Raw genomic sequence first — 24,431 nt, 5'->3', positions numbered from 1 at the left:
GCTGCTCACCAAACTTTTTTTAAAGGAGCGGATGTGAGACACAGCACCATTATAGAGGTCTGAGAGCGTGTGTGTGAATTTGATTTCTGGGGAGACTGGGCCTGCTGGGTGTTCTTTAAGCAGGGTCGGACTGGATTCTCAATAGGCAGTAGTTCTTAAAATCGCAAACTGCAATATGAGAATATAATTGTTTTTACATCCAATCAGTTTAATGACTATTATCGCTAGATACATGCTACACGTTTCCACAAACTCTGACCACTGCTGTTGGCACTGTGCATTGTGCTAAAAAAGTCCTTTATGCACCCATCCTACCATACATATATCCATCCATTCAACATTCCATCAAGAATCTATCCATCCTTCCATTAGGGATCCATCCATGAATCCACTTCTTCCATCGTCCTGTCCATCCATCATGCCACCAAAACTATTTGTTTGATCATCCATTCACTCATCAATCCATATGTCATCTTCTGTTCACCAAGTTATCCATTCTTCCACAACACAATCTGTTTTACTATCCAATTCACCCATCCATCTACTCACCCACTCACCACTTACTTCCTGCATCAGTCTATTCGCCCCACTACCTCATCCACCTATCCGTCCATCCATAACCCACACTTCCATTCATTCACCCATCAGCACATTTCCCCATTCATCCATCCATTCTCAGCAAACACATTCATCCACTCTCCCACCCATCCTCCATCCACATCACCAGTCATCCATATATACATACATATCTGACACATACATCCACCCATCCACAACCGGCAAATGACACTGCTCAATTTCTGAACAATACATGTATTGAACTTTAAGGTATTCCATGTCACAGACGCAATACACTGAAAGCCTCCATTCCTCCCTCACTTCAACTGACATACTCTGACAGTAAACCTGAACTCCTCCATGATGGCGTCCTTGTTGGGTCACATAAGAAATTATTTTCTCGGTATGTCCTTTTTCTATCTCAACCATTTGTAGTCTACAAGCGAAATATGTCCCTCTTCACGCCCAGGCACGCGGAAAAGTCGTCACGTGATCGCAATAGAAATATCTTTCTGGCTCCATCTTGGGTTTGAAACGAACGACGGTCACATTCGCACGCTCTATCCACTTTGCTCACGGACAACGCTGTCAAAACGATAAAAATATTCCATTGTGTGATACGGGTTATAATAATAGTTTTGCAATTAGGTGAAATACTGAAATACGAAAATATAAATATTTCATCGGTACCTTACTCCTATACTACAATATATTTATTTTAAAGAGTTCTGATAAATTATAACATTCTATGGGAAATGTTTTATAAACGTTTAATATCTTCATCAATCCTGATTTTATTCACTACAAATGACACCATTTAAAGATGGCCGCCAGCTCGCCCAGTGCCCTGAGGAGGTCCTCCCTCCCGTTTCTATGATAACGCCTGAGCCTGTCTCCCGGGAGACGCACCGGATGCCACGCCTCTGCCCGCCCTGGACACGCCTCTCGGATCAGCTGCTGGATGTTGCTTTGACGGGAAGTGTTGTGGTACGGCGGGGGTAAGTAGAGCTGCAGCGGGGGCTGTAGGGGGAGACATAGAATACCCAGTCGGGGGGTCGCTCCTGTAGCCCCAGGGCCTCTGACATGGGTGTCCTGCGCCCCCGCTCAGGGTGCTTCATTGCTGTGACATGCCCCAACCCTGGGCCCATAGCTGGGGTACTTCTCCCTGATGCCCCTCGGGGTGGGAGAAGGGCTTCGAGCCCTGGGGTCCTGCCTGCTTCAGATCTGGGCCCCAGACTTGAGGCTGCAGCAGCAGCACCCAGACAAAGCTGCTGATCTTGGCCTTGGTTGGTGGTGCTCTTGCCCCTGGTCGGTGGTGCTCTTGCCCCTGGTCGGTGGTGCTCTTGCCCCTGGTCTTTGCTGGGAGATGCCCAGACCATGTCACCCTGCTGGGGGTGGTCCAGCCTGGCTCCTGATGAGACCTTACCCAGCTCTGACTCAGACTTTCTAGCTCTGTCATGGAGGGTTATCCCACCCTTGCATCTTGTAGGTGAATTGCCATGCCCTGCCTCCTTGCTTGCAGGGGTGTTATTTTTGTTATTCCTTCCTGCTGATCATGGCTCAATGTTGGGGGACGAGGGGTGTCGGTGGTGGCAACTATTCTGCCTCTGCTTCTTGCACATGAAGTGTCTTTCTCTAGCTCCTCGAATTTGCATTCTCAACCTGGCTTCTTTTAGCAGGGTTATCCTTCCCTGGTCCCCTGCTGGTGGTACGATCCAGTCCAGAAGGATATGGGGATCCTGAGGCTTATTTCTGAGCCCTTGCATCACTTTTGCGCTGCCGGTGCATCACTTTTTGTGACGCACCAGCAGAGTTAAATATGCGCCATGTTACGTCATATTTACAAAGTGACGCATCTTTGTAAACCCCTGCACCACATTTTACCTACGCAGGTATAATGTATGCAGGGTGGGCTTTCTGACGCAATTAAGCCTCGTAGAAGTGACGCAGTAAAATCTATGAAATTTCACTGCGTCACTTCTAGGACGCAAATTTGTCAATATCTTACGCCTGCCTCACAGCAGGCGTAAGACTGACGCAGGCACATTTGAAATGGGACTTGTCCATGTGAAATGACCCATTGACGGAGTTGTGTCACTTTCGTGACACACTCCAGCAATGCGTTATTTTTGCACCTACAGACATGACAGAAATACTGACGTATCTGTTACTCCTTGCGACATGATGCGTCATACTGTAAATATGACGCATCCAGCATGCCGCAAGGAGGGCGCAATGAAAAGTGACGCATCGCTGTTTTCACGCAGTGATGCGTCACTTTTCATAAATGAGGCCCCCTGTATTTATTGGTGATAGCGTTTTGATGATTTGCCACGTACCACAGGGTGTGGATGCTCCAGTTTAAAGTCCCTGCTTGAGGGTGCTTTAGACCTAGGCCACTGATTGGTGATGCACTAGCCATGGGTCACTCGTTGAAGTTTCATCAGGCCATTACTTTGAGATGATCAGCTGTGGGCCCCTCTGCCAGCTTGCACCCCACCCTCCACTCGAGGAGCGCCAGCTCTGGCTCTCTACTGGGAATGTGCTGTCCTTGGTTCTATCTAGACGGGTGATTGGGCTTTGAATGGAAGAGGATTCAGGAATGGTGGAGTGTACTGGACCAATGCCCCTGCTGACACTGTGTGAGTTCCCTGGATTGGTCTCCCTTCTTGGCGGTGCACTATCACATTTTGGTAGTTGTCTCTGAAGGGGCAGTCTGACCTGGGCTCCCTCTAAAAGCAACTTTAGACACTTCTTGCAGGAGTTATCTCTGGTGGATGTTCTGTCTCTGTGTGCCCTCTGCAAGTTGACGTGGGTCCTGTTGCTGGTGCTCCTGGATTTCATTTCCCATTGAGTGTTTTGGCGCACACCCCTGCCTTCTAAATTGTAGCACAATAAGGGCCCCCACTTTGTTTGTTCGTTCGTTGTGCTTTCTTTCAAAGTCATGACCTAAGATTTGTGTAGTAACCAGGGTCAAGCAAGTGGGCAGTCACTACATGCCTGATTACATCAATCAATCAATCAATCAATCAGGTCATTTGTAGAGCGCACTACTCACCCGTAGGGTCTCAAGGCGCTGGGAGGGGGGGGGGGTGCCGCTACTGCTCGAACAGCCAGGTCTTGAGCTTCTTCCTGAAGGAGAGGTGGTCTTGGGTCAGGCGCAGATTGGTCGGAAGTGAGTTCCAGGTCTTGGCGGCCAGGTAGGAGAAGGATCTTCCTCCTGTTGTCGCTCTTCGGATGCGGGGGACGGCGGCGAGGGCGTGGTTGGTTGATCTGAGGAGGCGCTTGGGAGTGTAGAAGGTGATCCGGTTGTTGAGGTAGCTCGGGCCTTGGTCGTGTAGGGCTTTGTGCGCGTGGGTGAGGAGCCGGAAGGTGATTCTCTTGTTGACCGGGAGCCAGTGCAGATCTCTCAGGTGTCCGGAGATGTGGCTGCGTCGGGGGATGTCGAGGATGAGTCTCGCCGAGGCGTTCTGGATCCGCTGGAGTCTCTTCTGGAGTTTGGCAGTGGTTCCGGCGTAGAGGGCGTTGCCGTAGTCCAGTCGGCTGGTGACGAGGGCTTGGGTGACCGTCTTCCTCGTCTCGGTGGGGATCCACCGGAAGATCTTACGTAGCATGCGCAGGATGTTGAAGCATGACGAGGAGACGGCGTTGACTTGTCTGGTCATGGAGAGGGAGGAGTCCAGGATGAAGCCCAGGTTGCGTGCGTGGTCCGTCGGTTTGGGTGCGGTGCCCAGGGCGGGGGGCCACCAGGAGTCGTCCCAGGCGGAGGGCGTGGATCCCAGGATGAGGACCTCCGTCTTGTCTGAGTTCAGTTTCAGGCGGCTGGTCGTCATCCATTCGGCTACGTCTCTCATCCCTTCGTGCAGGTTGGCTCTGGCGGTGGCGGGGTCGTTGGTCAGGGAGAGGATCAGCTGGGTGTCGTCAGCGTAGGAGATGATGTTGAGGTTGTGTTGGCGTGCGATGGTCGCGAGGGGGCTCATGTAGACGTTGAAGAGGGTGGGGCTCAGTGAGGATCCTTGAGGGACGCCGCAGATGACTTTGGTGGCCTCTGACTTGTACGGTGGTAGGCGGACTCTTTGTGTTCTTCCGTCGAGGAAGGAGGTGATCCATTCCAGTGCCTTCTCCTGGATTCCGATGTTGCTGAGGCGCTGTACTAGGGTGCGGTGGCAGACAGTGTCGAAAGCCGCGGAGAGGTCCAGGAGGATGAGGGCCGCTGTTTCTCCGTTGTCCATCAGAGTTCGAAGGTCGTCGGTGGCGGCGATGAGGGCGGTCTCGGTGCTGTGGTTCGCTCGGAAGCCGGACTGTGAGGGGTCGAGGGATCCATTCGTCTCGAGGAAGGCGGCCAGCTGTTTGTTGACGGTCTTCTCGATGACTTTGGCCGGGAACGGGAGGAGCGAGATGGGACGGTAGTTCTTGAGGTCGGTGGGGTCTGCTGTAGGTTTCTTGAGGAGAGCGCTGAGTTCGGCGTGTTTCCAGCTCTCAGGGAAGGTGGCGGAGTCGAAGGAGGTGTTGATGATGTCCCGCAGGTGGGGTGCGAGGACCGCGTCGGCTTTGTTGAAGACGTGGTGAGGGCAGGGGTCAGTCGGAGATCCGGAATGGATGGAGTTCATGGTGCGGATGGTGTCTTCGGTGCTGATCGGGGTCCAGGTGCGGAGGGTGGTGGTGGGTGGCGTCGTTGCGGTTGTGGCTTGCGTTGGTTGGTTGTTGAAGCTGTTGTGTATGTCCGTGATCTTGTTGTGGAAGTAGGACGCGAGGGAGTTGCAGAGGTCTTGCGATGGGGTGATGTCGTTGTTTCCGGCGTTGGGGTTGGAGAGCTCTTTCACGATGTTGAAGAGTTCCTTGCAGTTGTGTGCGTTGTTGTCCAGTCGGTCCTTGTATGCATTTTTCTTGGTGGCGCGGATCAGTTGGTGGTGTTTCCGGGTGGCGAGCTTGAGGGTGGTCATGTTGTCCGTCGTTGGTTCCCTTCTCCAGGCTTTCTCGAGGGCTCGACAGTTCTTCTTGGAGCTCTTGAGTTCGTCGGTGAACCATGGTGTTTTTCTGCTGCAGGATCTGCTGGGTGGGGTTCTCAGAGGGGCGAGTTCGTCCGCGCAGTCGTTGATCCATTTCGTGAGGTTGTCGGCGGCCTGGCTGGGGTTCGCTGAGTTGGCGGGAGGGTGCTGGCTCAGGGAGGCGGTGAGCTGGTCGGCTGTGATCTTGTTCCAGCTTCTTCGAGCAACCTGTTGCTGGAGGTGGTGGATCGTCGTTCTTCTGAAGGTGAAGTGGACGCAGCTGTGGTCCGTCCAGTGGAGTCCTGTTGCGTGGCTGACGGTGACGTCTTTGCTGGATGAGAAGACGGCGTCGAGTGTGTGTCCGGCGAGGTGGGTGGGGGTGGTCACCAGTTGCTTGAGTCCGAGGTTGTCGAGGTTGTCGAGCAGGGTGATGGTGTTGCGGTCGACATTACATCTTGCACACCTGTAAGCTAATAGCAGTCCCTTCCATCCTACATCTACCCGCTGTGCTGACCGAGAATAGAATGTTTTGCCAGCAAATGATCCTTCCTCTGACTGTATTTCTCTTTTTAGATGTGAATTCAGATGGAAGGCTCGGAGGAGACTAAACCATGGGGCAAACTCCGCCGTCTCGGAGGGGAATCAGAACCAGATGTCCTCCTTTGTAAAAGAGAGTGGACCATTGGCAGAAAAAAAGGTAAGAAGAACTAGCATGGCAAGCAAGTCTGCATCACAGAATAATTGCTTAATCTTTTTCCATGATTGATTAGATCCTTGTGCTAACCGTTAGTGTAAGGCAATAATGTGTTTGGTATATAGTGTAGGTAGTAATGTATAGGTCTTCTGGCTTCTCACCTTTTGAACTTTCTGCAGCTGTGGGCAGTCATTTGTTTGGACCCCCCCATGCATGCGCTCAACTCATGTGCTATACTGATTGATTTAGTGGGGCCAGAAGAGTACTTATTCATGGGGCAAGGTCGCCTTTAGTACTGCTGAGGGTACGTGGTCCTAGAGTAGTCCTACTTTGCAAAGTACCTTTGTTTAAGAAGCATGCATTCATGGCTTTTTTTGCTTGCTGCTAGGCAATTTCATTTCTCATGAAGTTCCAGAATTATGGGCCCAGCACTCTGATGAATAATTAATTACTATTTTCGCAAATCAGTTTATCAGAATTATATTGCTTAATTTGAGGTTGTGGCATTGGGTACAATGAGATGTTATTGTCTGAAGGTATTTTGGATTGAGCCTGCCCCCACTGCCTCCATTGCTTTAAAAATGCTTTAGAGAATCTTCTTTTTTTTCTGTAATCACATGAAGCTAGTGCAATTCGTTGTGTGCCGCAAGATGTGGACACATTTCTTTACATTCAAGCAGTCTTTATTTAGCATTTTTTTTAGGCATCTTAATTTCATTTTTAGCGGCCCTGACATTGAAAAAGTTGCATTAATCTAGCTAGAATAATACCAAAAGCCTTATAAGTTTGAATCAGCGAGCCCATATGTGAGAGAGAATCCTGTTCAGCATCATGAGTTGGTGTTTTTTAGGTCTGGATTATCAGATAGCATAAGATGTCTGGTTGCGTAAGGCCTATTGTGCGCGTACCAAGTACTTACAGGGGTTTCCAGCCTATTGTTTACCAGTGGTTTGCTTTATCGTCACTCTCATTTGCTTACTTCTTATGCAATGGCTTTCCTTGTCACAGATTGTCAGTCTGGTGTTTGTCTTTCTTCTGGAGCATAGCCCCATTACTGTCACTTACATTGGCTGCTTACTTTCAGGGAACTTTTCTTTTTGGTTAAACTTTCTAAGAGTTTTTCTAGCTTGCCTATTCAAATACCTCTCATGTGCTTCTCTCTCTTGTGTACTTCTAGCCCCCCACACCATGTTGCTCGCTCTCACTTATGTGCTTCTCCCTTGCCCCTGTTATGCTCTCACTGACTCTTACTTGTGCTCTCTGCCACTGTCACAATCTTCTCTTCATGTCCTACTCTCACATCCCTGTGTTGCGGTATCCCTCATGTGATGCTTTTCCCCTCTTCTTTTACCCTAACACACAAGCCTTTTTTTAAATTTTGTGCTAAAAATAAGAATTTTTTAATTTACTGATCTAAGTGGTGTCTTCCACTGAAAATCAAAACGCATTTGCAGTATTCTGTTGTTGCACATGTGTTAACCACGCATGCTTATGCTAGTGGAATGATTTTACCGCCAGCCGTTGTTGTTTTATTGAGCCCATTTTTTTTCTTTTGCCAATGCTGTAGATCATGAAAAGCTTATTTTGCTTCCGCCCGATGTGCTACAGCATCGACAAGCTATTGGTAAAGCTTTATGTCCCGAAGCCGAGATCTATTGGCTTTGCCAATGCATGTTCTTTTTTACTCCTTCTGAGATCTGTCTTGCAAAGGGGAGCTTGGGGGAATATTACATCCCAAGATTTTTTTGTACCTACTTTGGAGAAGGTGTTGGCATGCTACGTCTCTGCCCATGAGAAGGGCATTGTGTCTATAATGGGTTCTCCAATGACAAGTATTTTAGTCTTGTTGAAATTCAGGCACAAATAAATCATCTCTGTTATTCTTTTGTGTGGTGTTTTGCTTCTGTTTCACTTTATTCCCCTATCACATGGAGGTGAAACATCTGTGCATGTTTGAAATTGAAGTTGATAATGTGAGATTATCAAGGCATGTGGAAATGGGGAGCTGTGGATAGGTTAGAGTGACTATCTCCCTCAAGGTCATTAAGGACACTGCTTTCACTTCTGTGTGATAGCCTTATGCATTCTGGGTGTTGTAGTCTTGTTTTGTTTTCATTGAACTAATCAGACTAACACACCTGCAATCAATGATTTGTAGGTGAACATTTCAGGAATGGAGACGCTGTCTAGAATATGCAGGAGTGAGGTGGCTGATGTAGCCTAGGGGGACACTCCATCTAATGGAATTTTTCGCCAATGGCAGACCCAACTCTTGTCTGTTGGCACTGATATTATAGAAATGAGCCGGGCCATGGTAGGGTGATGGCCATCTCCTTTTTCCATTAGCACTAAAAGGTTTCATAGTAACTGTGTTGTATGCCATAGAGAGGTCAAGTGGAATGAGTATTTCCAGTTGACCCTCATTCATAGGCTAGGGCAGGTCTTCCCTGATATTCGTAGCCCTTTGCCGCATGAAGCCTGTTTATTTAACTCAAATTGTGGAAACTGGCATGTGGTCTCACCCGCCACAATCTTCATCTGGCGAAGAAAGTTGAAACTGAGCTGGTAGTTAATTTAATTTTGTGGTCAGAGGTTGTTTTCTTTAAGAGTGGCATTATAAACAGCTACTATGAAGAATTTGGCGGTGGGGTGTGATGAGGTCGGGGGTCTGTAGACAAGGTTTCCATGGAGAGTCATTTTGGGTTGGTCTGGATCTCGAAGTGGAGATGTTCCACGGAGGCGGGGGGGGGTGTTGGAGGGGGGATGAGGAGTTGTCGTCCGGGTCTGTGATTGTCATGCAGAGGGAGCTTTTGAGGATGATGCTGATGCCTCCTCCTGGGCGGGTTGTCGTCCGGGTCTGTGGTTGTCATGCAGAGGGAGCTTTTGTGGATGATGGCGATGCCTCCTCCTGGGCGGGTGGGGTAGTCTTATCTCAGCATCTTGTATCTGTCGGGGATGGCAGTTGCGGTGTCTGGTGCGGAGTTGGTGTTGGTACAGGTCTGTGTGAGGAGGCGACGCCGGGCGTGTGAGTGTTGCGGAGGTCCCAGATTGGTCCCAGATTTCTATTTCATGTCTGTGCAGGGAGCGCATGTTGTGGAGGATGCAGTTCAGTGGTTTGTGTGTGCTGTTGTCCGGTGACCTGGGGCTATTACTAGGTTCCGGAGGTGGGTGAAGGTGCAGCAGCAATGTCGACAGAGACTGGGCCTTGGATGTTGCTTGGGGTCGAGAGCTGGCAGTTGCGTTCGGGTTTGAGAGTGTGGAGGGTGCTGGGGTTGTAATGGCGGAGGCCTCGAACACCTACCTGGCACAGAAGCTCCGGGCTCAGAGGGCAGTCCCTCAACTGTGAGCTGCGTGGGGGAGAGCAGTGACACTGACCAGGAAGGTAAATAAATAGATAAAAAATAAGCATTTGCAGTGCAATAGGTCTTGCATTACTGAAAAGTTGTGCTATTGGCGTTGCAAATGATGATGGTTTTTGTTTTTTGTTTTTGTGGGTTGTTAAAAAAAAATCCCAGCAATTTCAAAAACTTACCTTAAGTTGCAATAGACTTCATAGGAAGCTCTGTTTTACTGTTGAATAAAAGGAGGCATTATAGACCCGCAAGTGTTGTTTAGGCGTTCGGCGGTTAGATGTATGTGACCTCTCAGGCGTTGAGTCATGCTGGGGCGAGGCCTTGCAGCATGAGCAATGCAGGCACACCTGGATGGAAGGGGCGAGACATCACCACCTGCAAAACTGAAAGCCCAAGTCTCTTGGGACACCTTAGACAGCGCCCCTTGGAAGGATGTTCTATGCACAAGACCTACTTGGTGCAGGGCCAGTCGTTTGAGTGCTTCAGTTAGGCTAATAACATGGGAGGTCCTGATCTGTCATCAAAGAAATGACTGTGAGCTGGACAGAGAGAAACTGAAAGTTAGAAAGTCCCTCCAAAGTTAGAAAGTACCTTTACCTCCCTTTCTATAAATAGCAACCTACCATTAGCTGATTTGGTTTCAGGATAAAATACGTTCTCACCAAGGTGTTCCCCCCAAAAAACGAGCATTATCAAAAGCCAATAGGTTTTGCGTATGCGAGATCTGTAGGCTTTGTCAATATATTTTTTTACATGCAAAAAAATCGATATTGTTTTGTAAAAACGAAATTACAGGGCAGTTCACAGTGATTCCACAAGTCCTCAGGCACCAGGTACCAGCATGCGTGTGCTTACTGTCAGAGCATTCTTAGTGTTTTCGGGGGAGACTAATTTTAAGTTCATTGCGCTCCACTTGTTTGCAGGAGCATTTCATCAGTCAAAGTTCCTTTGTGTACCAACTGGCCTGGGATATAGATCTTCTTATATTGGTGTGTTTGAAGGGAGTCAGGAGGTGATCCAACTCTTGAAATTCTTGATGGCTATGGGGAGGCTATTGATCTGTTTGGGTCGGTGGGTGCCGAGAGATGTTTTCCAGTCCTTGTCAGTGATGTTTCAATTTCGGCAGGCAGGTCTGGTGGTGGTGGTGGAGGTAAAAAGTAAAGTCCACATTTGTAAAGCGCACAATCACCCGTAAGGGTCTCTAGGCGCTGGGGGCCGTTGGGAAGATTAAGCGAGCTATTGCCCAGAGTCACATGGTGCTGGGCTAACCTGCCGCCGGAGCCGGGGATCGAACCGTGGTCCCCAGATTCCAGCGTCAGGTGCGTGTGCATTGCACCGAGATCTGGCAGGCTACAAACATCTCCCAACACTGATAACTTGTGAGGGGTGGGGGTCAATGAGATTGATACGTGCAGGTATATGGGTAGCCCTTTAAAATAGATACCTCCATTTTGTGCAGCACAGATAATGTAGTCTAATGGACTTCACCATTCAATGGTCCAAGGCACATGTGAAAACTTTCTGTCCTTGTCTCTTAGTAATCTCTCTCTTTCTCTTTCTCTTTCTCTTTCTTCTTTGCAAACTATGCTGAGGACGTTTGTCGCAACTTCTAACTGTTGCTTTGCTACTCATCCCATGATGTAATGCACTCGGGTCAAGCCATCAATTCTGAAAGGTCATGGTACTGCTCCTCCTTCCCCATTAGAAGACTTTTCACTTCTAACTATTACTTAAATTTACACCCTCTATTGTTGGGCTTTCCATCACACGGTGCCTTTATAATGTCTATAGACTTAAATGTGCTACTGTTCCTGCCATCACAGTGTGGCCTACAATCTTATATGCAAGCTAGATTTCCATCTGGCCTACTGATATCAGTCTCTGTCCTCAGTTACTACACCTTAGACATTTACATCCAACTCCCTTGAATCTAAGTGCGACACTCCCTACATCACGCCATGTTATTGACTTCGACTGGCCTTCCTATCTTATTTCCCTGCTACACATGTACCCACCCATGCTTGTTCATTCACCTTTTTGGGTAGAGCCTAGGCAGTTCTTGTGCTGTCTCTTTGAGAAATGTTGTATTCAGGTTTGTGCGAAAGAAACAATTGATGGACGGAATGCTGACAATGCAGACATTCACCCCCCAGTCACAAGGATCTGGGTTAAATCCATCACTCTTTTGCTCACCACACCACCCCAGTTTGGACCCAGCCATATGCAAATCATTCTTGACCCTGTTCCTTGTGGGAACAGTCCAGCCCGAACTCCCAAGCCAGGTCCTCCCTGAACCGGAAACGAGCATCCTGGGACCTGTTTAAGGGTATCACCCTTCATCAGCCAGGCTAGCTTGAATCCAGCGTTGTAGTGAGCACGGGACCCACGTCTGGGCATACCCTTCCCACTTAGGGCGACATATGCAAAAGAAACAATTGATTGACGGATTGCTGACAATACAGACACGCAACCCAGTCACAAGGATCTGGGTTAAATCCATCATTCTTTTGCTCACCACACCACCCCAGTTTGGACTCAGCCATATGCAAATCAGTCTTGACCCTGTTCCTCGTGGGAACAGTCCAGCCCAAACTGCCAAGCCAGGTCGTCCCTGGACCCGAAATGAGCATCCTGGGAACCGTTTCAGGTCATCGCCCTTCATCAGCCAGGCTAGCTTGAATCCAGTGGTTTGTTGCCCCTCCATGTCCCTCCTTTCTCTATTTAGTTACCGCCCATGGTGCAGCACCTAAGTACCCAGTAGCCTTCCACTGGAGAGCTTATCTGTTAGTTCAGGCACTCTTTTCTTTTACTTTCCTTCTCATGTTACTTGATGCAGTTTTGGCGTTGCATCCCCCCGGGGTTGCCCTCCTTCCCTTCCACCAATACCACCCTCCTGTTGCCTGCCTTGGCTCTGAGTGGCTGGGCCGACAGGGCAGAGAGGAAAGGCGGTCAACCACTCGTTGGCTGCTTGTCATTCAATGTTGTTAAGTTTGCAGCCCGGAGCTCAGCAGCAGTACTTTGTGGCACGGCCTTGGGTGTGCGGCAGTCTCGGGGTGCCCATGACCGATCTCTGCGGGGAGGTGGGTGCCGCATCGCAGCCCAGTGAGCTGATCGTGCAGATCTTCTTCTTCCTGTGTACACTCTGACTTCGGGCCTCGGTCGCCTGTTCGCGCTGACTGGACTATCTCTTCTGACCCGAATAGCAACTCAGCTTGATTCAGGCGCAGCAGCTGTCCTTTTCACACAGAAACCAAATTGGCTTCTCAATCCGGTCACCAAAGCCATCATCAACATCCTGATGTGCCCTCCGCAACAGGGGAAACATGCAGAACCAATGTCCTTCACTGTTAATCCAAATCACACGGGCAGACTCCAAAGAGGAAGGCAGAATAGAAAGCTGAAACCAGTCCACCGTTCCCCTAGGATGCTTGACAGTGCAAGAGGAGCATGACCTCCACAGCGGCCAAATTAAGGACGGCCAAAAATCAACATTCTGTAATCCGTGGTTGTACATTAATAACATTCTAGATGCTTTGTCCTACAGTTGTAACCTCACATGGTGCCACCCAAGGCTCTCACTGTACTTGCTGGTTTTACCCGCTAGAACAGGCTGTCAATTATGAACAATAAGCACATAGGCCGGTAGCACAATGGCAAACATGGTAGTCAGGCAATGTGTTGCTGTAGTTTCTTCTTGACACTCACGGTCGGCACCTTATTGTAGTTTCAGATGCCGACTTCCTGGCTTCAGTTTTGGGAATGCGACCATTATATTTTGTTGCATGCTCGTAATTTTTGTTCTGGTCCCCTCAGACAAAGCATTTCAGTTAGGGTCTTTCAGTGAAGCCTGAATCTCCTCTATTTTCACCCACGATATCTGATTTGTGTTACTGAATTGCCTGCGTAGAAATTAATTCCACGTAGTCCATGATGGGCGCCACAATTTCACCCAGTTCTTCTAGAGTCTCGCATGCAGTCCGTCTTTTGTTTTGCTATTCTTGTATGTGCTGGTTGGTATTTCGCTTGAATGTGCAGCTGTATTTTCATTTGGTACCTTCGCAATGGGTGCAGACCTTGGTAGGTGATGTCCCTTAGTATCCCCAGCCAGAATATGCTTTTCCTTTGTAGTATATAGATTACATTTGAACTCCGACCCGAAGGCGCAGTTGGCTCTCTGAGTGTGTGTATATAAAGTGGGGGAAGTTGTCAAAGCTTGCTAAGCACCAACAGAAATACTCGTCTTGTCCAACTGCCAGACTGGGGCAAAATAAGTAGTAGCCGCCTCACCTAAATACGTATTTACAATCCAGCCCTACTCTCGCCACCTAGGTAATTAACATTTAGAAAACGGTAAACTTTAGGAGCTGGTAAACCCTTTGATAAAAACACCTTAAACAATCCATGGCATCACACCTACAGTGTAAACCCAAGTGAACCCACTCTGGGCGGCAAGTCCACATTCGAGGAAGCAGTTCCGACCTTTAAAAGCAGAAAAAGTCCATACGTATTCAGCATTTCCCAGATGCCAAAGAATACAGAGCAGCCATCTCTTTTGAATGAATGATAAGAATCCAACCCATCAAGCAGCAGCTTCCAACTTTTTAGCAAATTGCCCCACCTTGAAACAGCAGCCAAAGACTTGCTTGGCACCCCTCAAAAGCATCACCACTCTCTAAAGCAGAATCTGGGAGCTTGGGTAATATGCTGCCTACTCTAGTGCTGATCCATGTCGCTTGAGCAGTTGGTAGAGCTGCAGTGGGTGCTGGTCATGCGCCTCTGTTGTAAGTACCCTGATCAGCGGTCGTGATGCCCTAGGTCTAATGAAATGGTGCTTACCTACTTTTCCAAGGCACCTGCACATGGGAATTATTCACTGACCTGCCCCTGGTTGTAGTTTTAGAGCAGCTGATCACATTTGCCCTGTTATCCCGATTTATCCAAGAAGCAAGCGCTGTTAATTAGAAAGCAGAGTGCTCACCTCTCCTGGGACAGCCCCCCCACCTTGTAGTGTATCCGTGTTTAGTCCATGGATGTCGGTGGTCTACGAAAAGTACAGCGTTGCATGACTTCAGTGCGCAAAAGGAGCCTCCCACCCGGTCATAGTTGCCTTACACCTGACAGCATGAAGAAAGGTCTCAATGAAGAAGAAAATCATTCACCGTGCCAGGTCAACAGGGGGGGTGGGTAGTGTTTAATCAAGGATGTGAGGAGCAGAAGAGATGGCTACATGTGTACAGAAAAAATATTTTAAACCTTTCACCGCATTCTCTGTCATTCCCTCTCCATTAGCCCTATCTGACTTTGCTGCTTCTTTTGTTTAATTTTTAACAAATTTCATTCATATTCCTTCTAGCTCTTCCCTTTCGTACTCGTTACCTACTCCGCCTGTGACTATATTGTAATATGTTTCGTATATATCTCCGAATCACAGTTTTTGTTCTATCTTTCTAGTGCTAATTATATTCTCTCTCACTTCTTTCTTTCTTCTCTGATCCATCTAATTCTACCTTGTATCTTTAACATTTCCCTTTGATCTGGCATTCCCAAACTCTTTCATGCATCTGTTTTAAAGAAATCATCACTTTTCCTATTTTCCCCTTCATACCATCTCCAATCTTGCCTCTCCTATGCCCGCGAAAGCTGACAGAAAGCACTGTATATAACAAACTTTCGTCTTTTCTGACTTTAATACAGTCCTTAACATAGTACACAATAGGACCGTTTTTGACACTTAAAAACAGTATAATACAATTCAATGGTATGTAAGTTATGACGGTACTAACGGTGAAAAGCTGGATCTGCCCAACAGGCCACGTGAAGGTGTTTGTACCAGGACCGTAAGCCACTCAACTGTGTTTGTGAATCCGAGTTGTCAAGTGCAAGACACATAAGGATCTCTGCAACAACCGTAGAAACATCCTTAGCTTTCTAAATAAAACTTGCCTGCAGGTTGCATGTACTAGTGTGCAGAAAGTAAAGTTCATTATCTTTGCAACTCAACTGCTAGGCTGGCCTTCTCCTCTGTTCTTTGTTGTTTCTTCTGGCTTTTCCCCTTGTCGTTGCTTCCTCCTATATGCTTGCACATGCCCGCCTCCAGTCGTTGTTTGCCACCTGCCCCTACCTCCCAGCTCCTTGTTGCTAGCCTCCACTCCCACTCTCCACCCATCGTCGTTGCTTTCCCATCGCAGCCCTAACCCACCCCCACTGCCCCCTCTCATCCCTCCCATAACCCATTGTTGTCTGTAATGCCAACAGAGTTTTACAATCTGGGATGGCACGAACTAAAGCGTTCCGAACAATCTGCTTCTCGTGCAGGCACATATGTATTTTTCAGTAGAGCTGCCAGCATGCCTGTGACGCCCTCCCACGACCCCTCTTTCAGAAGCGCCAGCCTTTACAAACCCTGCAGGCCTTCAGAGCAGTGACAACATTTGTACATTAGTACAAAAGCGTTGATCATTATAAACAATGGGGTATTCCCAAATGGTCCCTGGACCTGGGTATCGGTTATTATAAAGAAACAATGTTCCTGGACCAATTATTCAAGGAAGAGTTAGATTAACAGAATTATCAACTTATTTCAGCTTGCATTAATCAGCTCACAAACGTCTGTAAATCATGAAAATAAATGTGCAGAAAAACCACAAAGTATTATTACAATATATTTATTTAGTCATTTAAAGGAACAATCATTAGAGGTTCAAGAAGGGAGGAGAATGTTCTAGGGAACTGATTAATGCAAGCTCAAATAAGTTGATAATTCTGTTAATCTAACTCTTACTTGAATAATTGGTCCAAGACCATTGTCTCTTTATAATAAAAGCGTTGATCATCAGATTTCCTTTGAATGTACTGTCGAACCTGTGGGAAGCACTTGTTAAACAACACCACTTTTTCCGGGGCTGCAGCAACTGCACTAACAGTTGGTGATTAGGACTTTTTTTTAGTGGGGTGTCAATCTCCAGAACAAATATGAGCAGTGACTGTTGTTAAAAGCTTTCAGTGCAGGGATCTATCAGTGATGCGCTCCATGATGGTCATTACTTCAAAGCAGAGAGGGGTGCGCTCATCCTTTCATCTTCAGGATAAAAAGCCTTGTTCAATAAATTACAGGCAAAGATAGGAATGCGGGAGCTGCCACTGCTCCTGCCACAAAACCAAATTACCAGGAAACAACTCTGTCAGGGGCTGCCACAGCAGGACTTGCTGCTCCTTGTTTTGTGGGCAGCAAATCAGACCCTGTGCAGCGCATTATTGCTGCTGTTCAGTGCTTACGAGTGTGGGAGGTCACGGGCTGCTGCAGCACAGCTCATAAGGGCACAAATAAACTCCTCCCAGTCCAACCAACATAATTCCACTACACACCACATACATAACACTCCATAACACATGGGTAAAAGACATTGTCATTTACAACGCCAATAGGTCTAACTCAAGCCAATACGAGGCCTATTGCATTTCCAATTCTTGTTAAGTCTTGGGTGCAGACTACTTCAGCTTGTTTGCAATAGTAACAGATTCGTAGAATGGGTTTTGGACCATCCCATTGCTCACATGTGGATGGCTTTGTTCTCTGTCTTAGGTGTCCTCTCTTGATTTGTCTTCTGATTCTTGTATTTTCGGTCTCTTGGACTCCTGATTGGATGAGGTGAAGCCTTCCACTGCTAACTTGAGGGGACTCTATTTTTTTTTTTTAGCAATTTCCACTATCCTACTTCTTTCTCTGCCTCCCAACATGATCTCTTTTTACCTCCCTCCCCCACTCCCCAAAGCTCTTCGCTTTAAATATTAAATTATTTATATGCTGCGAGGTCCCAGGCACTGCAGTGATTGTTTACCATTTTGGAAAAACAAGTGAGAAATGACAGTGATCATGATGCATGCACATACATCACGACATCCATGTGTACGGTACAATTTCTTTCATACAAAACCCATTGCATGGCTGTCGGCAATGTGTGCGCATGTGTCATGAGACTTGAGAATAGCAGCAAAAAAAAGCATTGGCAAAGCCAATAGCTTTACCTATTTAAGCCTAGACCTCTGTGCTTTGCCAACAAACATGGTGTTGGTATTATAACAGTTGCCTTGCCTTTGACTAATTGAAGCACTTGCAATGTTTGCCTTGAATGGACAGCTTTCGCCGATATTTCCGCAAACTTTTCGGAGGTATAATGTGATCCAAAGATTCCTGAGAAAAAAGTAACTTTTTTTAAATGCAGTTTTTTCATAATCTTATTCAGTCCAGTCTTTGCTTTTCAAGTCTTAGTTTAGCATAGCACCAGAGAGTGAGTGACGACCAGTAAAGCTGCCTTCCCCGGTGAATGACGAATGAGCAGTGGGCATCCATTTATTGCGTGACGCTCCACAGTGGAGCACCTCTAAACGGGACTGAATGTGCTAAGCTTGTACGAAGGATTGTTAGCGCTGCCACGCGACCCTGTTTAAATGGTATAATACCCCTTAGTGGAATCCTTTGTTTGAATACTCAGTGCAAACTGAACTGCGCCTTTCCCTGGTGATATTCCTGAGTTAGTAAAATTTCTACACAGACTAGCGGATCACAGATTAGAATCCCAGCATTGTCAACTCAGCCAATTGTACATCTAAAATGAAAATCAATCTGTCCATCATTCACATACCTAGTAATAATTCAGTTTGTGATGTGTACCACATACAAAGTCAGTATTCTTACAGATGAGTGTCGTTTCACCTCCAGTGTTTGCAAAGTTGGGCACAGTTTGCAGTCAAGGATTTGAATTTTCCTCAAACCCACTTGTAAGCTCAAGAACACTTGGACCAGTGACTTGGGCTGGCAGTTGCATGATATGTTGTTTTCAAGGGACAGATAACAGTACATATACAATATTTGTCAAACGTCCATATGTTGTTGGTAACCGTGGAAATTCTATTTAGGTCACTGCCTACCAGACAGCATAGCTGTCTGTGTTTCTTAAAGACATCTTGGGGACTTTCATAAAGTTGACCTAGGAATGCATTCCGCCCGTTAATTGCCATTGGCTTTGTGATTTGTAACTCATATTTTCTTTCTTTCTATTTATACTTTAGGCTCAGAAGGTTTACTTTGTCCCTCCCATTGCCAAAACCGTGTTTACAGTATTCTTCCACAAACTCACTTTCTGTAAACAGGCCTTTAAATCTTGTTCTTATCTTGTCACAGTTGCTGTCCATTTAAAGACCGAGGTCAAATGTCAGGCGCTGTCTCCTAGGGAGCTGGTGTTTACTTTTCTTTCTCTTACTACAAAGTGAGAGGATTTACGTTGACAATCTTGCTGTGTAGCCATGTGAGACAGAAAGGCTGTGGGGTGCTATTCTCGCTAGCTGGCTACTCTGGGTGTGCTGTACAACGTAATTTTGATTTCTAGCACAAAACAACACTTAAATGTCTATAATTGAACTGTGCAGCTATTTCAGAAGATGCAAAAGCACAAATGAAGCAAATATTTTGTGAATTCTGAAGTGTGGTGAAAACATATATTTTAATTTGACTGAAACAAATCATTACATTAGGTTATATCATTTCCACACATTATGGTTTGTGCGCTGTATATTTTGTTTCAGTAAATGTGTATGTCTGTCAAATGTAATGGTCCTTTCAATTGAAGATGTGTTGGCTGTAATGGCAGTGTGCTACCACACCATGAATACTCCGCTTTACCCCACCCCAACCCTCTCTACTCTGCTGCACTCCACAGTCTGCCACTCCACTTTGCGTTACTGCACTTTGCTCTGCACCACTCCACTCTACGTCACTTCACTCAACCCTTTCTACTCTGCACCACTCGACTCTATGCTAGTGCACTCTACCCTGCACTGCACTCCTCATCACTGCATTCCTCATCACTGCACTCTACTCCAATCCACTCTAAGCCACTCTAATCTACTCTGCACCACTGCATTCTACGACACTACTCTATGGCTCTGCACTCTACATCACTTCTCTCTAGTCTGAAACAATCTACTCTACTCCATTCTACGCCATTCCACTCTACACCAGTCCCCTCTATGACACTGCAATCTACCCTGTGGCATTCTACTCCACTCTACCCTACTTTACTTTGTACCACTCTACACCGCTACATTCAAAACTAATACACTCTACTCGAATGCACTCAGTCAGTCTAATATGCACCACTACACTATATGCTACATAGCTGTACTGTGCACCACTCTACTCTATGCTGCTGCGCTCTATGCCATGCTAGACTATTTCACACTATGTCACTTTACTCTGCAGCTTTGTATGCCAATGCACTCTTCGCCACTCTACTCTGCAACACTGCACTGTCTGCCACTGAACTCTACGCCTCTCTACTCTGTGCCACTGCACTCTACTTTGAACCACTCTACACCATTCTACTGCACTCTATGCCACTGCACTCTATGCCAAGGCACTCTACGTCACCATACTCTATGCTGCTACACTAATTCAGTCTGTCACTCTAATCTACTGTACCCACTGCACTCAGACACTGCACTCTATACCATTTCACTCTGTCTCTATACTCCACTCTGCACCGCTCTACTCTATGCCAGTGCACTCTCTCATGCACCACTGTCATGCCACGCCACTACACCGTTCGACTCTACGCCAATGCACTCTGCCACTACACTCTATGGCACTCAGCTCCACTCTACTCTGAAACAGTCTACACTAGGCCACTCTGCGCCACTCCACTCTGTGCCAATGCACTCTGCTACTGTATTAAAAACGAATAGACTCTAGACTAACCACTGCACTCTACACCAATCTACTTTGCACCACTGCACTGTAAGCACTATCCTCTACTCTGCAACACCCTACTCTACGCCACTGCATTCTGCACCATTGCACTCCATGCCACTTTACCCTGTACCACTCTACACCAATGTACTTTACACCACTGCACTGTTCACCGCTGCACTCTACGACACTCTATTTTGCAACACTGCACTCGCTGCCACTCTACTCGTACCACTGCACTCAACTCTGCACCACTCTGCGCCTCTCTACTGCACTGTATGCCAATGCAGTCTATGCCAATGCACTCTATGCCAATGCACTTTACGTCACCATACTCTACGCCACTCTAATCTACTGTGCACTACTGCACTCTGACACTGCACTCTACAACACTTCACTTTATGCCTCTAGAGTCAACATCACTCTACTCCAGTGCGCTCTGACCCACTCTACTATGCACTACTGTACTCTATGCTACTGCACTGTGGTACTCTGCACCACTCTGTCGCTGCACTCTATGACACTCTACTCTGCACTCTTCACCACTGAACTTAGTGCCACTTTACTCTGTTACTCAACTCTGCGCCACTCTCCTGCACTATACGCCAATGCACTATTTGCCACTACTCTACACCACTACACTCTACGCCACTCTTCTCTACATAATTTCACTCTACACCACTCTAATAGATTCTGCACCACTGCACTCCACACCTCTACACTCTACTCCACTCTTAAGCAATCTACTCTACTGCACTCTAATCCATTCCAATGCACTCTACTCCTCTACAATCACTATACTCCACTGCACTGCACTCTGCTCTACTCCAGTTCACTCCGCTCTACGCCTCTCCACTCTACGCCTCTCCACTCTACGCCTCTCCACTCTACGCCTCTCCACTCTACGCCTCTCCACTCTACGCCTCTCCACTCTACGCCTCTCCACTCTACGCCTCTCCACTCTACGCCTCTCCACTCTACGCCTCTCCACTCTACACCTCTCCACTCTACGCCTCTCCACTCTACGCCTCTCCACTCTACTCCTCTCCACTCTACGCCTCTCCACTCCTCTCCACTCTACGCCTCTCCACTCCTCTCCACTCTACGCCTCTCCACTCTACGCCTCTCCACTCCTCGCCTCTCCACTCCTCTCCACTCTACGCCTTTCCACTCTACGCCTTTCCACTCTACGCCTCTCCACTCTACGCCTCTCCACTCTACGCCTCTCCACTCTACGCCTCTCCACTCTACGCCTCTCCACTCTACGCCTCTCCACTCTACGCCTCTCCACTCTACGCCTCTCCACTCTACGCCTCTCCACTCTACGCCTCTCCACTCTGCGCCTCTCCACTCCTCTCCACTCTACGCCTCTCCACTCCACTCTACGCCTCTCCACTCCACTCTACGCCTCTCCACTCTACGCATCTACGCCTCTCCACTCTACGCCTCTCCACTCCACTCTACTACGCCACTCCACGCCTCTCCACTTCTCTCCACTCTACGCCTCTCCACTCTACGCCTCTCCACTCTACGCCTCTCCACTCTACGCCTCTCCACTCTATGCCTCTCCACTCTACGCCTCTCCACTCTACGCCTCTCCACTCTACGCCTCTCCACTCTACACCTCTCCACTCTACGCCTCTCCACTCTACGCCTCTCCACTCTACTCCTCTCCACTCTACGCCTCTCCACTCCTCTCCACTCTACGCCTCTCCACTCCTCTCCACTCTACGCCTCTCCACTCTACGCCTCTCCACTCCTCTCCACTCTACGCCTCTCCACTCCTCTCCACTCTACGCCTTTCCACTCTACGCCTCTCCACTCTACGCCTCTACGCCACTCCACTCTACGCCTCTCCACTCCTCTCCACGCCTCTCCACTCTACGCCTCTCCACTCTACGCCTCTCCACTCTACGCCTCTCCACTCTACGCCTCTCCACTCTACGCCTCTCTACTCTACGCCTCTCCACTCTACGCCTCTCCACTCTACGCCTCTCCACTCTACGCCTCTCCACTCTACGCCTCTCCACTCTACGCCTCTCCACTCTACGCCTCTCCACTCTACGCCTCTCCACTCTACGCCTCTCCACTCTACGCCTCTCCACTCTACGCCTCTCCACGCCTCTCCACTCTACGCCTCTCCACTCCTCGCCTTTCCACTCCACGCCTTTCCACTCTACGCCTCTCCACTCTACGCCTCTCCACTCTACGCCTCTCCACTCTACGCCTCTCCACTCTACGCCTCTCCACTCTACGCCTCTCCACTCTACGCCTCTCCACTCTACGCCTCTCCACTCTACGCCTCTCCACTCTACGCCTCTCCACTCTACGCCTCTCCACTCTACGCCTCTCCACTCTACGCCTCTCCACTCCTCTCCACTCTACGCCTCTCCACTCCACTCTACGCCTCTCCACTCCACTCTACGCCTCTCCACTCCACTCTACGCCTCTCCACTCCACTCTACGCCTCTCCACTCTACGCCTCTACGCCTCTCCACTCTACGCCTCTCCACTCCACTCTACTACGCCACTCCACTTCTCTCCACTCTACGCCTCTCCACTCTACGCCTCTCCACTCCTCTCCACTCTACGCCTCTCCACTCTACGCCTCTCCACTCTACGCCTCTCCACTCTACGCCTCTCCACTCTACGCCTCTCCACTCTATGCCTCTCCACTCTACGCCTCTCCACTCTACGCCTCTCCACTCTACACCACTCCACTCTACTCCTCTCCACTCTACGCCTCTCCACTCCTCTCCACTCTACGCCTCTCCACTCCTCTCCACTCCACTCCTCTCCACTCTACGCCTCTCCACTCTACGCCTCTCCACTCTACGCCTCTCCACTCTACGCCTCTCCACTCTACGCCTCTCCACTCTACGCCTCTCCACTCCACGCCTCTCCACTCCTCGCCTTTCCACTCCACGCCTTTCCACTCTACGCCTTTCCACTCTACGCCTTTCCACTCTACGCCTCTCCACTCTACGCCTCTCCACTCTACGCCTCTCCACTCTACGCCTCTCCACTCTACGCCTCTCCACTCTACGCCTCTCCACTCTACGCCTCTCCACTCTACGCCTCTCCACTCTACTCCTCTCCACTCTACGCCTCTCCTCTCCACTCTGTGGTAAATAAATAAATAATACCCTATTTTTGAATGGATGAATGAATAACAGATAGCTCAATAAATAAGAGTCAAGATTCGAGGTAGTAGGAGTTTTGCAGGTTTAATACAGCATAAGGACAGGAACAGGACAACCTGCACGGGAACAGAATGGCAGCTGCCGGGGCAGGATCGGGAATGACGGCTACCTTTTAATAACAGTACATGAGCATATATACATAACGCAAACACATAGCATTACATTGCAATAGGCGTAGCAGTGGGTGGAGCAGAAAGCGTGACGCGTAGCAGTCGCGAAAGATAAGGGTGAAAAGAGGTGTAACAGGGCGTATACATAGACATGTGATGGAAACGCAACAGAATATGTCATGAATGGGGCGGAAACCATGGAGGGGGCTACCTGAGGAGCCGGGACCTCCAACCTGATGGTGCGCGCAAACTGGCAATGACGTATCACTAGGAGAAGCTGGGGGCTATGAACTCTGTGCTAGGAGCAGAGACTGAAGTCTGGAGAGTCAGGGCGACATGTACCTAAGCAGTATCTAGTATCTGATGTTTAGGGAACATGTTGATATAAACTAGAAGTCAGGAGGGGAAAGGCTAACAGACTCTAAGACTGGAGCATGCATTATTCTACATGTAGTGCGTGATGAAGAATATTAAATGACCATTAAATGCAGTATTTCTCTTACATGGAGACGTAAAAGCTAGACAATGACGGAAACTATTGATGCGATTCAGTAGCTTAGGAATGCAGAGAAGGAGGACTGAACTGATAACTGGAATCATAACATACTCTTGGCAGGCTCAGAAGCAGAGCCAGGCTGAACCGGGCACTGTGAGGCAGGAAGTAAGTGAAGGGTCGAGGATACAGGTGGGGGCTGCATCGCTCCTCAGCGAGGGTTCAGGAGACAGGAGCTGAATCTGGTGTCCGGGCCCTTTTGAGGCCTAGAAACGGGGACTTTACAAT

At 48.3% G+C, this 24,431-nt stretch overlaps 1 protein-coding gene across 2 annotated transcripts in view; it reads left to right on the top strand.

Annotated features, from left to right (window-relative positions):
* The first annotated feature begins 1,439 nt into the window (after positions 1–1,439).
* The window catches only part of CHFR (checkpoint with forkhead and ring finger domains), a 234,947-nt gene continuing 211,955 nt past the window's right edge, over positions 1,440–24,431 (top strand). For both annotated transcript variants that reach the window (XM_078667904.1, XM_078667903.1), the window contains exons 1-2: positions 1,440–1,556; positions 6,120–6,243. In XM_078667904.1, coding sequence (XP_078524030.1) covers positions 6,132–6,243 — 112 coding nt within the window. In that variant the 5' untranslated portion in view covers positions 1,440–1,556; positions 6,120–6,131. The remainder of the gene's footprint in view (positions 1,557–6,119; positions 6,244–24,431) is intronic.

This window comes from Lissotriton helveticus, chromosome 11 (assembly GCF_964261635.1).
Source record: "Lissotriton helveticus chromosome 11, aLisHel1.1, whole genome shotgun sequence".
In the NCBI taxonomy this organism is placed as follows: domain Eukaryota; kingdom Metazoa; phylum Chordata; class Amphibia; order Caudata; family Salamandridae; genus Lissotriton; species Lissotriton helveticus.
The sequence above is the reverse complement of the archived record's forward strand: the minus strand, read 5'-3'. Positions and strand labels throughout refer to the sequence as shown.